The sequence below is a fragment of the Piliocolobus tephrosceles genome, chromosome 15 (assembly GCF_002776525.5).
Source record: "Piliocolobus tephrosceles isolate RC106 chromosome 15, ASM277652v3, whole genome shotgun sequence".
NCBI classification, from domain to species: Eukaryota; Metazoa; Chordata; class Mammalia; order Primates; family Cercopithecidae; genus Piliocolobus; species Piliocolobus tephrosceles.
In genome coordinates, this window is record NC_045448.1 from 1,291,365 (window position 1) to 1,315,838 (window position 24,474).

Consider the following 24,474-nt stretch of genomic DNA (forward strand, 5'->3'; position numbering starts at 1 on the left):
CTGGGATTACAGGCTTGAGCCACCGCACCCGGCCTAAATATCAGTATTCTTAACACACAATATAAAGCTGAGGCTATCAGAATATTTCATAAACCAGATGAAACATCCTCTTAATGATCACTAATGTTTCTGTTATCCTTTGTGGCAATTTAAATTCACTACAATAAGAACAATCATGCAACCTTCTTTTTGGCTTCCATCAAGGAAGATTCCATTTCTAGGAATCCCCCATCTTCAAGATTACACTGTAAAGACAAATTGAACTAAAACTTTGAAGATTTCTACACAAATGCAAAGAATTCAGATCTGGGGATTCCATCTTTTATTCTAACGCCTACTTGATCTGGCTGTATTCTGAATCCGCCTTACAGGAATGTGATGTGGGCCGACACGTCATTTGGAAACTACTAGAAGGCTCTTGAGTGGAACCAGGGCTTCTTCACGCTTCATAGAGCAGCTGAAAGGGGCTTGAGCACTACTTGGGCCTTCTGACGCCAGAGTTACAGAATGTTCTTTTGCCAAATAATGGATGGTCACTTGAGCACACAGATATTCAGGACCCCCTTGTCCCCGTGTGCAGAGAGGCCTGGTGCTGGATATCGTTTATATGAGATGAGCAGATAGCTGAGGCTATGTGGATGCACATAACTAGTTAGAGCGTTTTACTAAGTTAATCACTGAAATCAGAGCTCTCAGGTCATGCCTGGAATCAGCTCCTCTCCCTGTGAAGTAGTCAACTGTGGTCCTGATCTGCCCTCTGCGCTTCCCAGTTAATTGCACCTGCTTCCTGTTTTCATGAGGGGAGGGCATCCTCACCCTGCCTCGGAAGCACTGACATGGAGTTGTGCGTGGGCTCCTGATGAATCCTGGGTCCGTGAGCTTAGCTGCCTAGGGGAGGTAGTAATTAGTGGCACAGAGTTTTACAGGAGAATCTACTGCATAGTTCATGAGGAAACTGAAACTCAAAAAGGACGTGTAGTTAAAGCCACATGCTCCTGTGAGTGGGTGGACACGTGCAGTCACTCTGCCTGCAATAGCAGAGGGGAAGAGCTGCAGAGACCCCTACAGTCCCGTGGGCTCAAGAAAAGCACATTAATTAATTAATTAATTTTATAACATAAGAAACTTCTGGTGTTTCAATAGGTCTACTCAGACATTCCTCACAATATGGAAGTAGGAAGGACACAGGGAAATGCAACTTTCCAACGATGCATCCATCAGCAATTTAACGCCTCGTTTTGTCCACTTTTCCTTCTTGTGCAGAGGGTAATGTCAAAGTTAGGGCCACATCTCCACTTTTAGAAAGACGTGGCTGAGGCCGGGCGCGGTGGCCTGTAATCCCAGCACTTTGGGAGGCCGAGGCCAGCAGGTCACCTGAGGTCAGGAGATGGAGACCATCCTGGCTAACATAGTGAAACCCCGTCTCTACTAAAAATACAAAAAATCAGCCGGACGTGGTGGTGGCGCCTGTGGTCCCAGGTACTCAGGAGGCTGAGGCAGGAGAATGGCATGAACCCGGGAGGCGGAGCTTCAGGGAGCCAAGATTGCACCACTGCACTCCAGCCTGGGCAACAGAGCAAGACACTGTCTCAAAAAAAAAAAAAGGAAAGAAAGAAAAAGAAAAGACATGCTGAAATGTCTGAAGGGCAGGAGAGGTGACCCTTGGTGAGAAGATGGCTCTTTGCTGGCATAAGTCACCCTGATGGCGTGGGTCCCTGGTCAGGAGACTGTTTTATGTCCTTAGCTTGTAGAAACGCGAAGCACAGGGGAAGGGTGTCGCGCCGCTCGGCAGGTTCTAGAGTTGCTGGAGAAGTGACATTGTCAGCAGTGCCCTGGAAAGCAAGTCCCCTTTGAGTGAACGCACAGCCTTATTTAGGGCCACTTTGGACCTGAGCAGCTTGGTCTTGGCCCCACACAGCCAGCTTTTCCAGCAGTGCAGGAACTTGCCCATGTGTCTTTAGTTTCAGCCAAACTGAACTTGTCATATTGTGTTTAGAGACCACGTTGCATGAAGAATGTGTATCCTTAAATGGGAGACTCCAGGAAGGACACAATCTGGTGCTCACAGCATGAGATGAGCCACATACGGGGACAGACTGCCGTCCCCAGAGCCCACACTCCTACCTCCTACTCGGAAACACTGGAGCCATTAAAATGGGTACAGCTAACTGGGGAGATTTTCAGGGTGTGAGAGAGCCCCATGATTATTTCTTGAATTTCAGTTAATGAAAACCCCCCTATATTTGTCTTTGGTTTTATCTGACTCATATAAACTGGCAAATTACCGACCTGAGTTTGAACAAAGCTGAATAATTCTTCAGATTTTACAGGGGAATTTAATTAAGTTTGACAGCATTTTATTTCAAAAATTTGTTTGTTTTAAAATGAATTGAGCTGTAGTAAGAGTTGGAAGATAACACAGAGCTCCCAAAACTCCTTCACCCACCTGCTCAGTGTTACCTCTGTGCACAACCACAGCACAGCAACCAGAATCAGGGCGTGGACGCAGATCCGATGCTGCTGACTACATCTCAGAGCTCACTCCGGTATCCCCAGCTTTTCCATCTGTGTCCTTTCCTGTTCCAGCATCCAGTCCTGACACCGTGCAGCCTACTGCCCTTGGGGGTCATCAGGCCCCTGAGTCTCCTCCTCTCATCCATGTTCATCTCTTAAAAGATAAACTTACAAACTTAAAAATGCAAAAAACGAACAGTGCACACACACACACATGCACACACACACACACACGCCAGGCACCAAAAGACAAATACCTCATGATCTCCCTCCTATATGGAATCTAAAAAAGTTGAAGTCTTGGAAGCAGAGTGGCTGGTGGACACCTAGGGTTAGGGGGCAGGTGTGGTGGGTGGCAGGTGCGGTCGGTGGGGACTGGTGCTGTGGGGGGCAGGTGCGGTGGGAAGCAGGTGCGGTAGGGGCTGGTGCCGTGGTGAGGGACAGGTGCTATGGGGAGCAGATAGATGCTGGTCAAAGGTGAAGATTTCAGTTGCAGGATAAAAATGTTCTGGGATCTAATGTACAGCTTCATGACTGTATTGTTTATTTGAAAATCACTAGGAGAATAAATATTAGGTGTTCGTATCACACACACAAAAGGATGAGTATGTGAGGTGCTGTATATGTTAATTAGCTTGATTCAATCACCCCACAATGTTTACATGTATCAAAACCTCACGTGAACATAAATGTATATAATTTTTATTTGTTAATTATAGCTTGATGAAGCTGGGGGTAGGGAAAACAAAAACTAAAAAGCGAATGGCAAGTAAAAAAGGCACCATCAGGCTGTAGTTTGGAGAACACAAGGCAGTCAAGCCCTGGCCACATGTCAGGTGAGTCGAGCGTGAGCCCACCCTGGATCCCTGTTCTGTTACAGTCACGGGGAGGGGTCCATTCCAGGTGGTCCTGGGCCCCGGTTAGGGAGAACTTCTGGTCTTAGACAGAACACAGGATGCCTGCAGGGATAAAGGTGGCCTTTGTGTGGAGACATTAAGCAAAATGTGTGATTTGCTATTTCTCATGCATTGATCAAGGTATTCAGTAGTCAGATTTCCCCAGGGTATCAAATAGTTCACTGGCACTTGCCAAAAAAAAAAAAAACCGGAAGCTTGCCTATGGTCTTCTCGGTGGGCCCGGGACCGGACCGCAGGGCTGGCCCTACTCCTTCGATGAGATGTGCTTCTAGCAGGCCCCCGCATCCCCCAGCTTGGCTCCCTAGTGTACCAAGCGTTCCTTGTAGATTTCCATCTTCTTTGGAGCTCCTTGATTTTTCTCATAATGGGAGAAGACGTGTATTCTTTTCTTTCCTTCTTGTGGCTAAAACTGTCCTCTTTCTCACCGAGTCTTCCCTGCAGTCTCTCCACTCTGCGTTGCTGGGTGACCACGTCTTCCAAATGCGCCTTCCTGGCAGAGCCTGGGGGCTTCAGCCAGATCTTTAGTTGTCTCTCTTTCATTCTTCCATTATGTGACACCCTTGGGTTTTCCATTTCTCCCTGCAGAAATCTTCCTTCCCAACTCCCCCGTCCTCTTTCTCCAAAACATGTGTGCCGTCCAGTGGGCCTGCTCCAAACCCGCCATTCTCAGACTTTCCTGGGCTCACCTCTCAACGTTTCCAGTATAACAGCTTTCTGCATGATGCATTATTCATACTGTTTAATTAGTATTAAAATAAGCACATCATGTAATCTAGCTAAAATATGTATTTTCAAATGATAGATACGTTTCTCATATTTGTGCACGGTCACTTGGTAACAGCAACTTAGAGGAGAGGCTACAAAACGCCCTGGAGAGGTGATGTGCTGGCTTGGCCTCCCCCAGCCATGGGCGCAAACCCCTTCTTCTCCCCAGGTCTCCATCGGCACTCGGCGTTTTCAAGTGTCCTTCTGTGATGAAAAGAGCGTCCAGTCAGTATTTAATTTACATTTTAATGCTCTTTTCTCCGAACTCGTCCTTGAGTATTTGCCCCACACTGTCTCTTTTACCACCCACCTTTCTGGCTGTGTGAATTTCCGGTGAATGCCTTAACAGAGGGCCACACGCTTAGTGGCTTTCCTCCGTCAGCTCCGGAGGTCACAGATCCAAATGAGCCTTTGGCAGCAAGGCCCAGGGACAGTGCGGGTTCTGCCTGGAGGCCCCAGAAGCCCTGCTCCTGGCCTCCTCCGGTTGCTGGAGGCTCATGGCCACGGCCCTCCAATCTTGGCTTCCATCATCACTTCCCTCTTTCTCCCCCACAGACTTTCCCACCTTTGTCTTGTAGGGAGCTGTGTGCTAACACGCAGACCAGTGGATAATCCAGGTTAATCTCCCCACCTCAAAATCTTTACTGAATCCCATCTGCAAAGCCCCTTTTGCCATGCAGGTGCAGTCACAGGTTCGGGGACTGCATCCCGCTAGTGCTCTGAGCTACTCTTGACGTCTTTTCCATCCACGTTCTCCTAAGAAGAATCCCATTCACTCAGTCCACACTGTATCCCCCTCAGGACTCCCAAATGTGTCTCTGTAAGCTGGACTCCACCCAATGGCTGAAAGTACATTTCCAAATGCCCAAGAGCTCACTGCCCGCCTGTGCCATGGACACCTCCAACACAATTCCAAGCCTGAGCCTGCTGCCGCTTTGCTTTTCATAGCCAGTCTGCCTTCTTCTCTGGCCTTCCTAGGGTCAGTACATGAGATTTTCACTTGCTCAAGCATCAAACCGAGAATAGCTGAATCTTCAGAGGCTCTGCTTTTCTTCTGTTCCCAAAAATAACTCGTCATTGAGCCATGGAATCCTCCTTACTGAGCCACCAAGTCTGGTCCTTCCTCTCTGTCCAAACCCCACCCTCCTAGTGACCATGCTCAGGGTGCATGGAGGGATTATATCACTGTTGACTGATCTCCCTGCTCTTCAGAGCTTGTCTAACTCATTTGTTATCTCCACCCATTTGATGGGTGCGTGATGATTGAGGGGAGAATGTTATCTTTTAAAGGCAAATCATCACGTTCTTAGGCTTCAGAAGATCTTCTAACAAACAGACTAATATTTGGAAGCCTTTGCATCATGTTTTAGCATTTACTTTCAAATTACCTAGAGGAAGCATCAGTCACATTTGGAGAGGGGGAAAGAGAGGAGAAAGATGAAGATGATTTTCACAAAGTAGAAACCCAAAGAACTTCCGGGGGCATGAAGAGGCTCAGAGTCTCAGGAGTGGGTCATTGAAGACACGTTATTTTATCATTTTCATGATGAGATACAGCTTGAAAGCAGATCAACCGTGAAGACACGTCATCTCCCAGCGCTGAGAATGCAATCGTGGTGACCTTCCTACTGGGCATCTCTGTCTTTGTGGGGACTCTTTTGATGGGTGTGTGATGTGGATTAAGGGGAGAATGTCTGCGTGCTGGTGAACACACGCTGGACTGTGCTCATTTTTCACCTCAGCAAATTGGGAAAAGTGTAGTTTATTCACCTCTTAATGATAAGAAAACTGGTTTTCAGGGACAGAAAGCAACAGGCTCAGAGTTGTAGAGCGAATCATCGGTGGGCCGGGGAGCCGCACCCAACCCAATCCTCGGGAGATGAACAGCCCCTTTTGCACAGGGTATTTAACTGTGAAAATAAGAGGGAGGAAAATGTAAGTGTCACAAGGGTGGATTTAGTTGGTTTATTCTTTCTCCCTGTATAATTTTTTCCCTCTTCTTCCTAACTCATACGGCCAGAGGTTGGACCACATGTGGACCCCGATGACATGGCAGTTTGTTTCTGACCAGTCAGGACACACAAGAAGCCTGGTGTAAACACAACAAAGCCCGCAGACATTCTGTTCCCACGAAGAACGGGCGCCACTCCACTTCCTAGCATCTTCACGGGGTATCAGAGCATGGAGTCGGTTTATAAGGTGGGTAACCAAGTCCCTGGAAGGCAATTGAGGTGCACATTTCAGAAGAGTTACAGCCGCAGAAAGTACCCAACAGTGCAGTTGGCTGAGAAGAGAAAAAAGGTCAGGTTGTAAAATTTTTATTTTTCCATTTTCTAAGAGAAATCCATCACTGGAACTTGTAAACTGGTCCAAGAGAGGCTGTAATTTGGGCCATTATGGCAGGTGTGGGTGGCGTCTCCCAGCAAGGCTGACTGACTGACTGATGAGTGCTGTTTGCAATGACCTCCGCTGGAACATGTGGGTCCTGTAGGGTCCATTCCTAGATCATGGTCTGCTGAGACACATTCCCGTCAGCACGGACTCACTGGTGCTGTCCTGCGTAACAAAATTAGTGGCTCAAAAATAGTCACAGAAAACCTAAGAGAAAAAAGGATTTGAAAGTAGAAATGACGAATTTTAAATCTTCTGTTTTGTCTTAACTATAATTCTGAAATCATTTTATGGACATAAGAATGCTTTAAGAAATTCCATAGGCATCTAGGGGTTTTATTTATCACTTTTATAAAGGCTAGATTTCTAATAGTACTCGCTTTTTGCCACATAGATACATTAGGGAAAACAGATTGTTTTCATTCCCAATAATTATTCCCAGTAATGTTATACTATTTGACATTACCAAAAATTTAAATAGGTTGTTACTGAGATATTTTGGCAACTGGAGCTGCCAAACATAAAAACTCTGTTTTTGGATAATCAGGGCCTGGGAGGCCTGCTCAGCACTGCAGCCTCTATGCACCTCCTGACATGAAGGGCGACTCTGGTCTCGCAGACCCCAGGCCTGTGAAGGTCACTCACCGCAGTAGAGGCTGTGTGGAGTCAGTGGGGGGAGCCCCTCAGCAAGGAGACACGGCCACAGTGGTTCTCATGGCCTCGTCAGTACTTATGTTGCATACTCTGTTTCCTTCCGTTAATTTTAGAATGAGAGCGCTAGCTGTCCTGGCTGTCACGCTGGTTATGGCCTGCACAAAAGCCTTCTTCCCTTTCATCTCGAGAGGCAAAGAACTCCTTTGGGGTAAGTAGCAAATACATTGTGGTCTTCTGGCCTTATAAAGTTATTTTTCACACTTACTAAAATAGAGGGCCTAATGGTAGCTCCAGAGAGTCAGTTTAGGCCCCTGTAGCATATGCTTCGTTATGCTTAAGAAAAAAATTGTAATTCTTGATTTTAGAAGGATTAAAATACTGTACATTTCTTTCTTTTAAAAAGAGCTGATTTTCCTTGGATAACACAATAGAAAATTTTCACTTTTACCTATTCATATATTTGTTTTTTTGTTTTGTTTTGTTTTGTTTTTTTCTGAGACGGAATCTTGCTCTGTCGCCCAGGCTGGAGTGCGGTGGCCGGTTCTCAGCTCACTGCAAGCTCCGCCTCCTGGGTTCACGCCATTCTCCTGCCTCAGCCTCCCGAGTAGCTGGGACCACAGTTGCCGCCACCTCGCCCGGCTAATTTTTTGTATTTTTAGTAGAGACAGAGTTTCACCGTGTTAGCCAGGATGGTGTCGATCTCCTGACCTCGTGATCCGCCTGTCTCGGCCTCCCAAAGTGCTGGGATTACAGGCTTGAGCCACCGCGCCCGGCCCCTATTCATATATTTGAAAAAAAAATTTCTTTGGGAGTGTTTTTCTTTCTTTGCTACAGAACTATTTTTTCTTAAATAACTTCTGTGATGTATTTTCTGGAATCGGTGTGCTACTATGTGAAAACAAGTTAAGAAAGCTACCGAGATGCAGTGATTAAAATAATCACAGATCAAAGTCTTCGCTTTTCTTTTGATAAAATAAATGAAGTGCCAAACCCTGAGAACAGGTTTCACTGGAGTGAACACTGCAGGGGCGTTTGCCTGGACATTTCACCCCACGGACACTCCTGGCCCCGCGAGCAGATGACACCTCACTGGGCAGGTCCCTGGGCCTCTGGACACAGTCCTGCGGCCCCTGGAGCAGATGACACCTCGCTGGGCAGGTCCCTGGGCCTCTGGACACAGTCTCAGGGCCGTGGCACAGCACTAGCACCTCTGCCCTCGCCGGCCTTTCCCAGGACTGGAGCCTTGTCTGTAGTTCAGGGTCACAGACTGCTCCCAGCCACAGCCAGCCCAGCCTTCTGCTGGGGCCCATATTTTATCCCAGTGTTTCTGCATCTCAGGACTTCACAACCATATTAGGAGCTGCAGTGAAGTCCGTAACAGACTCGTAGACTCCTTAAAACACTCTCCCTCCCCAGCCCCCAGGACGTGCCAGTCACTGCCCACTCTGAGATCAGGGAAGCCGTGGGGCCTCTCCCTGCCAGCTTCCATCCATGCACCAAGGATGAGCTACTCACCCCCAATTCCTGTCCCTCACCTGCAAGTGGAGAACACTGGAAAATTACCCATCACAATCGTTATTCATGAGCAAGAATGAGATACTCCATTTAAAGCAATGAATGCAGTGCCCTGGCAAACACAAACACACACACACACACACACTGAGTCACAATATAAAGAACCTCGGGAAAAAGTGATTTTGCATCTTCCAAGAATAAATCAGTCACTCTATCACTCAGAACATGCTAGATGTTCAGCCAATGGTTTGTAAATTAATAAATTTGTTATTTTATTTCATACTTACTAAGGACCTGGTTGTATAAAACCAAAGTAAAACATGTTAGAAGTCAAGAGCTAGTTATGAGCAAGTCGTCACACATGAGAGCTGTTCAACAAAATGTTTAAAACTCTGTGACATGTTTTTTAATTTAAAAAATCACATTTAAAAAGCTATCAGGAATGCAGTATCCACAACTTTTGCTAAAGCAGTTTTTAAAATTATTTTTCCATCTCTGAGAGATTTGACCTTTTCCTTTTGCTTAAACTTTTGGTTGATACGTCGCGAGTGCACAGGATGGCAGCTGACAGCTACGCCACACACTGGGCACATCGTTCTGCCCGCTCCAGTGTTTCCAGGCTGACTTATTATTTGCTTGAAATGTAAATGAGTTACTGAAAAAACGTGTCTCACAGTACTTCAGTTTTCCATCCTTTAATAGTTGTTTTACAGCTTTAAATCCGTTTGGAAATTGATGATACCCGATGACTGTGTGTGGGTTTATGTCACCTGTGCTCACAGCCATGTGAAGCAAAACCCTTGGCCTGCTCCCCAGCCTCTGTGCAGGACAAGCCAAAGAGCAGCCAGTGGCAGGGCCAAGAGGATCCAGGCTCCCCCGGACCACACATGGTCACCATAGGCAGATGGTGCTCCGGGGGTCCTGCCTGGTGGGTGGCTCACCCATTATGTGTCGGGCACCCCTTTTACGGATCAAAACGTAGAGGTCTGGAAGTCTCAGCAGCAGCAAGCCTGTGGCCACTCAGCCTCAAGTCCCAGGTCTTTACAGAGAACCAACACACATCCTCATACTTGAAGCTCGATGATAAGTACTCAGCGAAAGAATCAGGCCAGTGTCATGACTCACATCTGTAATCCCAACACTTTGGGAGGCCGAGGCAGGAAGATCACTTGAGGCTAGGAGTTCAAGACCAGCCTGACCAACATGGCAAATCCCCATCTCTACTAAAAATGCAAAAAAATAACAACTAGCTGGACGTGGTGGTACCCACCTGTCATCCCAGCTACTTGGGAGGCCGAGGCACAAGAATCAGTTGAACCCAGGAGGTGGAGGTTGCAGTGAGTCGAGATCACATCACTGCACTCCAGCCTAGGTGACGAGGTGAGAATCTATCTAAAAAAAACAGAGAGAGAAAGAAAAGCATCAGTCCTGGATAGAGTTTAGGTTGTATCAAGTTGTCTATAAACCTTAGGAAGGTGGAATTAGAAGGAAACAATCTCGGCCGGTGCTCAGACTGGGTGGGTGCAGGAGAGACTCTTGTTCCAGAGCAGGACCCCCTAGGGTCAAAGCACAAAGAGAAATAAACTTTAGCACCTGAAAATTCTGTAATAAGAGTCTTTGAAAATGGAAAACAATTTCATTTTCCCTCCAAAGTCTGTGCATGACCATTGTTGTCTAAGAGAAGTTTTTGCTACCAGTCCCTCCTCGAAAACCCTGGACAGAGTGTTCATCACTGGAGCCCTGTGTATTCATCCCCTCGCAGGCTGAGCGGCATTCCAGCATTTGTGCAAAATCAAGATTTATGTGCAATTATCTTTATGGCAAATGTTCCACAAGTTATAGCTGTTGAAAGAAAACAAGATGCAAATGAACAACGGGAAGCAGAGGCGCTGCCTGCAGACTGGGAAAATTTGGGAAGCTAGCCTAATGAGTGAATTTGTTTTAAAAGGAAGGTTGGCAAACCTTATTCCAGTTCATTAAATTGCAACAAACAGCAATGATTAAAGTAAGAATCAACACACAACTCTAAACAGGAATCCAGCGCTTAGAATTAGGGGCAAAGCTCTGGCCCTGGGGGCTTATGGTTTTAGAGAAGAATTTTGGCTTTCATATAATATATGATATATAATATATATAATATATAATATATGATATATGATATATAATATATAATATATGATATATGATATATAATATATCATATATATAATATATATATAGGTAGTTATATATATATATAGGTTTTTTTTTTACATAAACAGCCTTTGGAACAAGGCAACTTCCTTCTTCTTTCTGAAATATAGTATGTTCTTGCCGAATGTGTGCCTGAATCCCACCTCTTTTATGAACAATGTGAATATGCGTAAAGGAGAATTTGCGGGAACCGTGCCGTGCACCTCTCAGAGCAGGAGCAGTCTTGAGAAGGCGCAGGCGGAGAGCAGTGGGCAGCTTCTCCAGAGCAAGTAATTAAGTCCCGTGACTCTCTAGAATTCAGCGTTCAGTTCTGAAAAAAATAAAGTTCAGGTTCAGACTCCCTAAGTCTACGGTCCTTGCATCCGACGCCTCTTCCCTGGGACTGCTGGGAACTGAGGAAGGAAGGGCAGCTGCAGAGCTAACGATGGCACGGGGGTCAGAGCCAGCTACCCCAGCTCCCTGGTGGCAGGAAAGCGAATGTGAGCTGATGGAAACTGAGAAGCAGCAGATAAAGGAAAAGCCATCTGCCCTCCCTGTTTGCCTAAAAGTAGAACATAAATCCGCAAAGGCGTCCCTTTCCCTCTCCAGCAGAAAGGACAGAAATTTGTCATGGGGGACCCCAGGCCCTCAGCCTGGAACCAGCCCCAGAGGCTTTTGTGCGGCAAACCTCTGCAGCCCTGGCCTCCCTTCCTGGAGTTGCCCCAGAGAGGCCTCCTCACGATGTGTTTCCCGGGAGCTCAAAGTCCTTTGCTTTGGTCTTGCAGCTTCTCGGAAAATGTCCTTTTGTTGAGGGGCTGTGCACCCGAGTTCTAACTGTCCGTCCAAGTTTCCATCTTGGGGTGCTCAGGAGGCTCCCTCATGGGAGCAGGAGGCCAGGTTAAGAACCCCCTGTGTGTTTTCCTCTTGTGACTCTGCCTTTTGTCAGTATAATTTACAATGCCCCAGAAAATTAACCTAAGATCCTGGGAGAGAAAAGGTTTCTTCCTCCCCTACGGAGGGAGGGACGTCGGTCACCTGTATTCAGCCAAGGAGTAGTTAACCTAAACAATGAAAACACCACCGGCTCCAGCAGAGGCTTGAGACTATCTGATGAGAATTATGTGTCTCTGATGGGAGTTTTCAATACAAAAATGGATTTATTTTATGAAACTTAAAAGACAATAATAATCTGCAAGCCTATAAAAATGTTTTAATTTTGTAAAATATTTCACAGTAAGAAAAGAGAGACTAAGCAACATGTGATCAGTTAAACTTAAATAACAATATATTAATATTTGTCAGTAACAAGGAATGATCTCTCTAGAAACTGCCATTTCCAAGCATAGTAGGGAAAGATAAGCATGTTTCTTTATATTTCATCTGTTGGTTCTTAAATAATTGTCAAGTGCCTGCTGAAAACCAGCCTTTGGTCTTGGCCGTGAAGAGTGCAGAACTTTGCAGAGCCCTGAGAAGCTCTCGGTGACAGGATGCATAAACACAGGTGCTGTGAGTGACAGAGATAATTTTCTTTTTCTGGTACCTAAAGATTAGCAGGATCAAAATTTCATAAAGGAAGACCTGGGAGCTTGAGATTGACAATTTTATGAGATGAAGGATAAATTGCGTTTTACATCCACAGCTCTGCAACATGGAGATGGGTCTTGGGCAGGTTGTGGAAGTTCTGGATTCTGAGGAGGACCTGCACGCAATTCCATGGGCATCAGGAACCTTCAGATGCTTTCATCAAAGGCACAGGCACAAGCAGGCCTTGTTTTAGAAAGGTCACTTGGGTGACCGCAGGAGGGACAGAAGGATGGGGGAGAGATCAGTGCAGGAGACAGTCGAGAGCTCCTTCTACTAAGGCAGTAGAAAGGGAGACTGGCCAGGGCCAGGCAGGAGCGGAACGTTCTACCAGAGATATTATGGGGAAATCAACACAACATGGTGAATGAAAGGCAAGGAAAGCCATGGCTGGGTTTCTGGCCTGGGGACTTGAGCTGGCAGGGTGGTTATTTCAGGCTGTTAATTTGCCCCAGTGGGGAACAGAGGAGGATGGCGTGACTCGGGAGAGAAGTTCAAGTTGAAAACGGGCGTTTGGTGAGGACGAAAGGAGGGTGAGAGGAGAGGGCAAAGATCAGAGGAGCCAGAAATGCACCTGCAGTGACATTCACGGGAGGGAGACTGTGGAGGGAAGAGAGCCACGGTGACCGAGGCTGAGACAGGGAGCGGCCAGAAACTGAAAGCAGAAGGCACAACGGCCGGGAGCACTGAGGCTTGCCAGGCCCTAAACCAAAAGCTGTGCAAACTTCTCTCCAAAACCATCCTAAGACGTAACTCTGAGCACTTGCCAGGCCCTCATCCGAGAGCTGTGCAAACTTCTCTCTGAAACTATCCTGCCATGTAACTCTGCCACTAGGAGAGAAAACCACACCAGGTGAAGTGGTCTGCTGCGTCACTCGGAGATTGATTTGTCTCACTCCAGAGCCCATGGCCGTCGCCCCTCTGCCACTTAAGAATGCTGGCAACATCCCAAAAGCACCAGAGTTCTGGGGGTGGTTACTGCATTTGGCAAGTAAGCGGCCGTGACTGACCTCAGAATACTAAATGTGAGTTGAGTTGCCCAGGCAGTTGCAGTGGGTTTAGAAGGAAATATGAGGAAAATAAACGAAAATTCCAAGTGTCTTATATCTCAAGCTTTTGTGGGAACAGGAGGTTCCCTTGCTCTTGAGAGCTGAAAGAAATCTCCATAAAGCCCGGAATGCTGGTCCTTGAGGTCCACACCTGCCACCGGTCCTGCGATGCCCAGGCCGCCCCTCCTTTTTCGGCTCCTACTCACTCCCACTGGCATCCGTTCCACATCACACTTTCCCAAGCATGCACATGCTGGCGCAAAACGGGTCCCCTGTTCAGACTCCACACCCAGAGCCTGCAGCTCTGATGACTGTGCCGTGGGGCCCTGGTGGAGCTGAGAGCCCATGCTGGGTGCCCCCCCTCCCTCCCGCCCTGGCCCCAGGGAGCCCCACACCGGCGGGGCTCTGTTCATTGCTCTCTGCCCAACCCTGAGAGGTCACCGTCTGCCCCAAGTGCTTAACCACTGGTTACTCATCCCAGAACCCCACAGAGATCCATCATGGAGGTTTTCTTAACTTTGTTGTATCACACTGTAAGAAACGGGGTAGACAACGGAACAGACGGAGCAGGGCAGAGGGAGCAGGGAGAAGGGATGGTGGGGATTTTGTTTGCTCCTTGGGTGGGGACGAGCATGGAAGGCTTGGGGCTGAAGCCTTGAGAGGCGCCTCTCCTGGGCTGACCTCGTGCATTTGCCTCTCCTGGGCTGACCTCTTGCAGGTGCCACGTTGGGCCATGGGGAGAGCGAGAGCCTAGTGTCCCCTTCAGGGACTTCTATTTGCTTTTAGGAACTAATTCATTCGTTTGGTGGAGTATTGATGTTACACAGGTGAATTTAGTGACAGGACTGATGTGTGAATATGGCCGGAAGCACTTGCCATCTTCCTGTTACCCGTCTGGAACTTCACGTTGTTACCCAGGAATGGGATTTTAACCTCTTAAACATTCCAGGTGCTAAAACAAATAACACAGGAATGTTTTCATTGGAAACTGCTGGTATATTGGAATTACTTTATCTTTTATTAAGTACACAAATTAAGATAGGCAAATTATTATCAACTTTACCACTAGCTCAGGTAACCAGTGATAAATGTTCAGAACAACAGTTATTCAGAATCATTTGAAGTGGTTTGGACAAGTGAGAAATTAGGTGAGTAGCTCTCTCATCCTATTCTCCAGGCAGCTCCATGCAGGGGGAGGGACGCTCCTCCCTAGCAAGGAAGTGAAGGCCCGTGGAGGGGAAGCCACCCGCGGACCTGGTCGCCTGCCTGCCCTGGAAGCCACGTGGGCATCACCACAGCCAGATGGGCTTGAGCGACAAAGCAACACTTTCAGTGAATCCCGAACCGTCATCGTGCTTTGACTGTGTGCTATTCTCTTCTGTAGGAAAGCCTGAGGAGTCTCAGGTCGCCAGCGTCTTGGAGGAAAGCAAGCGCCTGGTGGACACTGCCATGTACGCCACGATGCAGAGGTGAGCCCTGGGGAGGGGCCACCGCCCCGAATGCCACCTACGGGCACGTCCTCCCCGACATCTGCACACGTGTGCCCTAATATTCACAACTGCAAATGAAAACCTGAAGCTTCCCATCGTTAATTTACTTCCCCAGTGTCATGTGCAAGCAGAGGATAGAAATGGTATTTAACATCCAATTCTTTCTTTAGCAAGACACAGAGGAAAAGCACCATGATCCAGTCAGCAATTACATACGTCCTGGTTAAAAGACACTAGAGGCTGACGTCCTGATAGTGAAACCAGACTCTCTGCTCAAAGACTAGGACAGATTATAGAGGAAAAGGGAGACCTAGATCCCAGGTCTTTGGTGGTGTGATGTAATTGTAACATAACCTGGGGCATAGGATAAAGAATTAAATGGGGCTCTCCTCCATTTTTGAAATAATTAGCATTTGTCATTATATAACAGACACCACTATTAAGAATATTGTGGTCTCATATTACCTGTCTAGAAAAAGAAAAGAAAAACAAAAAACCTGTAAAGCAGTTTGTCCTCCCAAGCTTATTATTTTGTAGGAAGTTGACTGACAATTATGTAAGTTCTCAAGATACAAAATATCAAAAGACAGCAGTTAATTTATTCCAAATTTCTATTATTCCAGCCAGAAAAATACCTTATTATTCATATTAGCTGAAAACAAATTATTATTTATTTTCTAAAAATTGAATCAAAGGGAAAAGAAAGAGAACCACTATTTCTCATAAACTCACACACACTTTAGTAAGTCTAAAATGGGCAAGAATTCCTGGGGAAGACATGGCAGTGGGGGCGGATACCAAGTGCATAGTAACAAGTGTGTGCTGCTCTCTTAGTGACAATTTGTGAACCCAAGTATCTAAGACAGATCTCAATCCACGTAGAACGTTTATTTTAACAAGGCTAAGGATGTGCCTGTAACACAGTGTCAGGAGGTCCTGAGGATGCCTGCCCAAGATGGCTGGGGCACAGCTTGCTTTTACACATCTTAGAGAGACAGAAGACATGCGTCAAAACGTGTCAGATTTGCATGGTGGGGAGTCTCCAGGTCATAAGTAGATGTAACAGTTTTCTGATTGGCAAAAATCAGTGGAAAGAATTATCATCAGTAGGAAGGAATGTCTGGGTTATGTGAAGGCGTTGTGGACACCGAGGTTTCATGAGCTTCAGAGAGAAGAGATCGTGAACGCTTCTTATCAGACTTAAGGTCTGTGTCGATGCTGATGCTGGAGGGGTAGATGGAGGTGTGTCTGACTCACCACCTTCCATCACCACCTGAACCAGCTTTTCAGGCTAACTTTGGAATGCTCTTGGCCGAGAGGCGGGGTCCACCCAGGTGGTTAGGCGAGGACGTTAGAATTTTATTTTTGGTTTACAAATTACATGTTAATAGGACCCTTTTGAAATCAATGCCTTGATCCTAAGGATGCATTAGAGTGAGGGAAGCCCAGGAGAGATGTCAGCTGGGGAGACTATTAGAAAAATTTGCCTTTTGATATCACTCAAAAAATACACTATACACCTATTCCAACTATGTTTCTTTCCTTAAGAAATACTGTTTCTACTGTGGAACAGTCATTGTTCTAGATGCTGGGATACAGAGATGAGTTAAATCGTTTCACATTCTCAGAAGTCCATGCTCCTTCTGTAAAGACAGACACCTGAAGGTGGCACCTCATTTAGGGATGAATTTATTATGGATCATCAGGAAACATGATGGTTGGTTGGTTAGAGAACTGACTTTGAGTAAAAGTTTTAATAATAATAAAACACTTTTATCCCTCAAAACACATCTAGTTACTTTAGAGCCAAAAAGGAAAAAAAAAAATAACTTCTCTAAATAATAATATCAGAAGCTAGAGTGTGCCTAAGTCATTTCTTCCACTCACTCGTGGACAGTGGTGTGGCCCCAGGCTTTAGGAAAGTGATAGGAAAGCACAGAGCCTGCCCATGGAAGTGTTTACAAAAAGGGAGCCTCTGAGACCACCCTACCCCTCACTCATCGCCTCACTTATCTGGATAGCACGGGGCCAGGGACGAAGGACTTTACTCCCAAGGTAGGTGGAGCCAGAGTTTTAGTGTTTGCACTCGTTCCCTGAGACCAGCTCCCACAGAGCAATGGAAAGGAGACCAGGGCAGGCTGCACACAGGAGGGGCTGTGTCTGAGGAGGGGGGCCCTGTGCCTGGGGACCCGGATCTTTACGCTATGTGGCAAGCGTGCCCGCCCGGGCTCTGGGGAAGAGCACCCCTGTTTGACTGGAGAATCTGGAGAATGTGCGGTGTATTCTGGAGGAAGATACAACCTCCAGGGAGGCAGCGGAGCGTTCCGGGCCTGTGGCCCAGGCTGCATCAGCAACCAGGTTCACCTGCAGCAGCCAGACCCTGTGAGGGAGGAAGGCAGGGGCAGGATCTGCCCATCCATTGTGTCTGGGCCACCTGGCCAGGTGTGGCTGGTAGAGTGGGGGCCGGGGTGAGTGTGCCCCATGAGTGTGTGGGGGTGGGGGTGAGTGTGCCCTCGACCTGGCAGGCACCCCTTGGACAGGGCAGTGTGCTTTTCTCCCACCATGGCAGAAAGCGGGCACTGCAGATCTGCCCCCTCCACCTGCCATGAGAGTGGGAGCAACTCCCTTCCTTTCTCGACTTCCTCATTTTTTAATTTCGGCATGGACGGAAGAAGCGTCAGCATGAGGCTCTGGGTCCGGGAGACCAGAGGCCGAGAAACCAAATGTTCCCATCAGTCTCAGTTACTCAGCCCATGGTCTGTCCAGGCTCACATTCCTTGAGCAGTAAACTCATTCCTTTTTAGCATTCAGGGACCGTTTCCAGTATTTGCTGTGAGTTCCAGGGTGTATTCAGCCTGGAATATCTGCACCTAGATTGGTGATACCATTTTAGTCTGTTTACTGTTCACAGTGAAACGCTCTGGGCATTCCTGGGGTGGCAGAAAGAACAGCTGAAAGAGTGTTGTTATTTAATCAAATGAAGCTACTGGATTGTGTCCCTGAACCGAGAGCCATCCGGAGAATTTGTGGGAACACACATATGGTGCATGGCTCTGTGTGGGCTCTTCACCTTAAGAATGCAAAACCAGCTAGAGTCAAAGTTCCCCTGAGTTTGATTTTCAGATATTTTGCTGCAATTAAGAGCCTGCAAGTGTCACCCAGTAATACCTTGCTTCTGTTCTGAAGCTGAGGTCTTAAAGTAACATGCAGTCCTGGCCTGGGCTGCAGATTGTGTCTGCGTCCGGAATGAGCCATATGGCTGCGGCCCCCGGGAAATAGCAGTAGATGAACAGAGCAGACTGTGGCTTGTTGGGGGGTTGAAGCACCTCTCCAGGCTCTTCTGAACTGAGCTGCCTGCAGGCTGGGCTCTGCAGAACGTGGACATGATGGGAAAGTGACCAGCCAGCGAGAGAGAGACGTCTGAGCTGCACGGCAGCTGCAGGGACAGGAAAGGCTGGTATGGGCAGGGTGGCCTGGGGTCCCATCCAGGGGACCTGCTGGGCGATACCCTCCAGGTCATGCTCAGGAGCTGGGATCAGTTTCCCAGACCCCTGCTTTCCTGATGTATCCCTTTTGGGTCCAGACTGTTGTCCCATGGGTGCCAGGCAAAAGAAGGGATGCGACAGTGAGCCCTCGAGTGGGTACAGGTGTTGTTCTAGGAGGCAGAGAGTAGATTTCATCAAAAGGAGCACCGTTGGCCTCTTCAGATATCCAGAGAATTCTCATTCTTCCTGTTAGCCAAATGCCTTGCTCAGATAGATTTTAGATAAATGTCTGCAAGGAAAGCATGCATCTTGGGAGGGTTGCTATCCTTTCTACCATGGCAAGTCCTGGGGAACCTGCACAGGTGCCTACACTCTGGCTCTGCCGCAGCTGCTGCGACTGACAACATCACTTGCATCTGGGCCAGGCGTCTCCTGTCTTTGGCTGGCATCCATGAACTGTGGCTGGCTAATGTGTTAGTTATAAGTAGCTACAATCTCAGTGTCCTCAAAGTTCATGACTATATAGTACCTTTTACAAACATGTCAGCAGATCTAAAACACATATATTGTATAAGTTAAATATCACATGCATTTGTATGTACATGAAGTTATTTCTAAGATACATGATGCATGTGTATAATTTTTGTATCTTACTGTTGTCTCTATCATTCACTGGATGTCTACGTGGTGCAAGCTACTTAATTTTCAATGCATTAATTTCCTCATCTATAAAATGGGCGTAATTATTGTATTTATCTCACAAGCTGATATGGTTTGGATGTGCGTCCCCCCAAATCTCATGCTGAAATGGGATTCCCAGTGTTGGAGGTGGAGCCTGCTGAGAAGAACCGGAGCATGGGGACGGATCCCTCCTGAGTGACTGATTTGCCCCATCCTCTTGGTGATAAGGGAGGTTTTGCTCAGTGAGTTCACGTGAGATCTGGTTGTTTCAAAGTCTGTGGCACTTCCCCTACTCTACTCTCTTGCTCCGGGACCTGTCCACTCCCCATCCAACTTCTGCCATAGTTGTCAGCTTCCTGAAGCCCTCACCAGAAGCCAGGCAGGTGCAGGAGCCATGCTTGTATAGCCAGAAGAACCGTGAGCCAATTAAACTTCTTTTCTTTTCTGCGTAAATTACCAAATCGCGGGTATTTCTTTACAGCAATGTGAAAATGGCCTCACACAGAAAACTGGTACTGAGGAGCGAGGTGTTTCTATAAAGATACCTGAAATTGTAGCAGTGGCTTTGGAACTGTGTAATGGCAGGGGCTGGAAGAGTTTGCAGGGCTCAGAAGAAGACAGAAAGACAAGGGAAAGTTTAGAACTTCCTAGAGACTTGCCAAATGACTGTAACCAAAATGCTGCTAGAAATAAGGACAGTGAAGGCCAGGCTGACATGGTCTCAGATGGAAATGAGGAACTTACTGGGAACTGGAGGTAGAGGTCGCCTGTGTTATGCCTTAGCAAAGAGCTTGGCTGCATTGTGTCCAAGTCGTAGGGATCTGTGGAAGTTTGGACTTAAGACTGATGACTCGGAGGATCTGGCAGAAGAAATTTCTATCCAGCAAAGCATTGAAGGGGTAGTCTAGCTGCTTCTAACAGCCAACCATCAGATATGAGAGCAAAGAAATGATTTGTGTTTGGAACTTGTATTTAAAAGGGAAGCAGAGTATAAACATTTGGAAAATTTGCAGCCTACCCACGTGATAGAAAACAAGATCCTGTTTTCAGGGAAGGAATTAAAGGGGGTTGCTGGAGTAACCATTTGCTAGAGAGATTAGCATGACTAAAAGGGAGCTGAGTGCTACTATCCAAGACAACAGGAAAAGAGCCTCGAAGAAAGTATGTTGTAAGTCCTCAGGACAGCCCCTCCCATCACAAGCCCAGAGATCTAGGAGGAAAGAATGGCTTCAGAGTCTAGACCTTGGGCCTCTTTGTCCTGTGCAGCCCGGGGACACGGATCCCTGTATCCCAGCTGCTCTGGCTCTGGGCTTGGCTCAGAGGGGCCCAGGTACTACTCAAGCCATAGCTTGAATAGTCCAAGCCATAAGTGTCTGTAGCTTTCACATGGTGTTCAGCCTTCAGGCTCACAGAATGCAAGAGTTAAGGAGACTTGGTGGCTTTCCCTGGATTTCAGAGAATGCATGAACAAGCTTAGGTGCCCAGGCAGAAGCCTACTTCAGGGGCAAAGCCCTCTCAGAATGACTCTAGTAGGGCCATGCTGAGGGGAAATATGAGGTTGGAGCCCCCACACAGAGTGCCCACTGAGACACTGCTTAATGGAGCTGTGAGAAGGAGGCCATCACCCCGCAGAACCCAGAATGGTAGATCCACCAGCAGCTTGCATCCTGCACCAGAAAAAGCCTCAAGTGCTCAACTCCAAACCATGAGAGCAGCCAGGTGGGCTGTGTTCAAGGAAGCTGCAGGGCAGAGCTGCCCAAGGCCTTGGGAGTCCGTTCCTCACACCAGGGTACAGGACACGGGGTCAAAGGAGATTGTTTTGGAGCTTTAAGATTTATCAAATTGTCTACTGAGCATAGACTGGTGTGGGGCCTATCAACCCTTTCTGTTGGCTGATTTCTCCCTTTTAGAATGGAAAAATATACCCAATGCTGGTGCCACCGTTGTATCTTGGAAACATGTAACTGTTTTTTTTTTTATCTCAGAGGCTCATAGGTAGAAGGACCTCATCTCCAGATGAGACTTTGGACTTGGGACTTTTGAGTTAATGCCGGAATAAATTAAGACTTTGGGGGACTGTTGCAAAGGCGTAATTGTATTTTGGAATGTGAGAAAGACATGGGATTCGGGGGAACAGGGTAGAAGGATATGGTGTGGATGCTTTTTCCCTCAAATCTCATGTTAAAATGTGATTCCTGATGTTGGAGATGAGGCCTGGTGAGAGGCGAGTGGATCACAAGGGCAAGCCCCTTATGAATGGTTTAGCCCTATCCTCTTGGTGATGAGTCAGTTCTCGCCCAGGAGGTCCGTGTGAGACGTGGTTGTTTTACACTGTGTGGCACCTGCCCGCTTGACCTCTTGCTCCTTGTCTCACCATGTGAGGCATCTGCTCCTGCTGCACCTTCCACCATGATTGTGGCTTCCTGAGGCCTCCCCAGAAGCCAGGCGGGTGCTGGGTCCGTGTTTGCACAGCCTGCAGAACTTTGAGGCAATTAAATCCCTTTTCTTTATAAATTACCCAGTCTCAAGTATTTCTTTAGAGCAACACAAAAACAGCTTAATATGTAAGCTTTAACAATTTTTATTTTTATTGTATATATTTCAGATTTGCAAAATGATGTTTTGATACATAATGAAATGATCACTCTCGTCAAACAAAATTAACGTACCCATCACCTTCCATAGTGATTGGTGTCTACGTGTGGTGAGAGCACTTACAATCTCTCTTAGCACATTTGTTTTTAGTATTCAATATTATTAACTATGGAAGGAATGCAAGTGCTTAGCACAGCACCTGAAACTTTATGTTCACTAGTAAGCACTATGTATTTTGGGGTTATTATTAATAAACAAAAATATAAACAATCCATTTAATTATGGCAGAACAACTGAAGAGAACAACTAGGTCACTTTTCCCAAAGCCACAGTGGGTGATTCTGAGTCCTGAGCCTCATGTCTAACTTGCAGAGGGAAGGAGGTTCTCCTGCCAACTCCGTAGTTCTGCCTGGCCTCTGACACTCGCACACCTCCCGTGGTCACTTGGGCAGTGCTGGCTTCCTGTCAGCTGGAGAGGTCCCACGGCAGACGACTCAGCCAGGGCAGCTGTCTGGAGCCCCCACAGCGCAGTCCGCTGTGGTCACTCTGCTTCTCCTTTGGGGCCTGGCCCTGCCAGCTTTGCTGTCAAAGGTGATTGACTCAACCCTCAGACAAGAAGGATGGTGAACCTGATGTAGTCCTCCCTTGGGTCCTGGGGACTCAGTAATTCCACTTTGCAGGTGCTTGGACAATGCTCTGATCCACCCAGGTGTTGGCAGCATTGTTGCAAAGGTCACCTCTGTCCTTTCTCTCCAGGTTCCCCAGGTTCCCAAATGCTAGTAGGCAGGTCAACTGTGAAACCTTGGATTGGTTCCCTGTAGCTGCTGCTGCTGCTGGGAAACTAAAAAGACCAGGTGCCTGTGTAGGAGACCAGGAGTGAGGGAAGGCCTGCAGGTGGGGTGAGGCCTGCAGGTGAGGGGAGGCCTGTGGGTGAGGAGAGACCTGCAGGTGGAGTGAGGCCTGGGGGTGAGGGGAGGCCTGCAGGTGGGGTGAGGCCTGCAGGCGAGGGGAGGCCTGTGGGTGAGGAGAGACCTGCAGGTGGAGTGAAGCCTGCAGGCGAGGGGAGGCCTGCGGGTGAGGGGAGGCCTGTGGGTGAGGAGAGACCTGCAGGTGGAGTGAGGCCTGGGGGTGAGGAGAGACCTGCAGGTGGAGTGAGGCCTCTAGGCGAGGGGAGGCATTCAGATGAGGCAGGCTTCACATGTATCTTCCTCTGTGACGGTGTGTTTAGCCCTCACTGTGAACAGCTTTGCTGCCCCGTTGTGAGGCTGCACCGAGGAGATGATCTGCACTGGAGTGGGAAGCGAAGAAGTTGGAGCTGGGACATAGGCAGCCTCAGCAGGCATTGGCTCTGAGATCAGGGCAGGGCCGTGCACTCCCCAGTCTCCTGTTTCATTAGCTGGGACATAAACAAATCATGTCTTGGTTTGGATGTGATGGCCTGTCAGCAATTGTTATGAGAATCCAATTCACTCTGATACGGCAGTTTTGTAAAGGGCAAGGATTTGCCATTTTCCTCATCATTCAATACTGATGCATCACCTACACCCTATTCCTGTTCCTAAACCCGACGACCCCGTGGACAGCAGTGACCCCGTGGACAGCGACTGCGTGTGTTTTCCCTGTGCATACCCCGCAGTGCCCGGCATATTGTCTGGAACACAGTAGTTACTCAATAAATGTCTGCTTAGTTAATTTGTAATTAAGTGCCAAAGCTACCACAGACAAATAATCTCTTTTATATCTTCTTTATGTGCCATAGAAACCTCAAAAAAAGAGAAATCCTTTCCCCACATCAGCTTCTGTCTTTTTCCAAACTTCCTGAGCCAACTAGCGGAGAGATTGCTCGAGCAGCAGAGATAATGGAAACATCAATACAAGCGATGAAAAGAAAAGTCAACCTGAAAATTCAACAATCACAGCATCCAACCGGTAACGGGTGCCCCCTCCCCACTGACAAGCCGCAACTCCTGAGGGAGGACGCCTTGATTTTGTCCAGGGGCTGCTTGTTCAGGGTGTGTTTTTTACTTGAGGGCGTGTTTTTTACTTGAGACCGAGCAGGATGGGACTCCAGCTCTTTCAAAACATACGAGCTGCAATTTTTAAAATGCTTACCAAACAGTCTTAGTATCTTCTTTTTGTTACTCCAGAAAATAGCTGTCTCTCTCCAATTCAAATCAAATTTGAAAACGAGCTCAATAAGCTAAACATCCGTTTGTATGGTATAAAATAATTTAGGAATTTTCCCATAGCCCCCTCTTAGTTAAAACTTGGCGAGCTCATTCATAAAACCTCTTCAATGAAAGGACTTCATGGGTGAGGCAGCGTGTTGCAGGGGGCCCCATCTTCCCTGAGTTACTGTTGCCTTAGCAGAGCTACCTAGGACCTTTGAGAGCCAATTGACTCATCTCTAACATGAGGACAGTAGCACTGCTCACTCCGCAGGCTGTCAGAAGACCATCGCATAAACCAGGAGCAAATGTCATTATTTCTTCAGCTGTAAAGCACTCTATGGACATAAGATACTGAGATGGTAATGCAGGCAGCCAAAAGGCATATTGGTGCTTCTTATGATGGGGAGCAAGTAAGCGAAATGTCTTTTTAATTAATCAATAATTTTTTTCTGTGCAGTGCCATGAGCTACTTGGCCTCTGAGTTCTTCCTTCTA

General features: G+C 47.4%; 1 protein-coding gene across 2 annotated transcripts in view; it reads left to right on the forward strand.

Moving 5' to 3' along the window:
- The first annotated feature begins 7,334 nt into the window (after positions 1-7,334).
- Positions 7,335-24,474, forward strand: part of TPO (thyroid peroxidase) — a 96,762-nt gene continuing 79,622 nt past the window's right edge. For both annotated transcript variants that reach the window (XM_023192645.1, XM_023192647.1), the window contains exons 1-3: positions 7,335-7,449; positions 14,943-15,027; positions 23,569-23,738. In XM_023192645.1, coding sequence (XP_023048413.1) covers positions 7,356-7,449; positions 14,943-15,027; positions 23,569-23,738 — 349 coding nt within the window. In that variant the 5' untranslated portion in view covers positions 7,335-7,355. The remainder of the gene's footprint in view (positions 7,450-14,942; positions 15,028-23,568; positions 23,739-24,474) is intronic.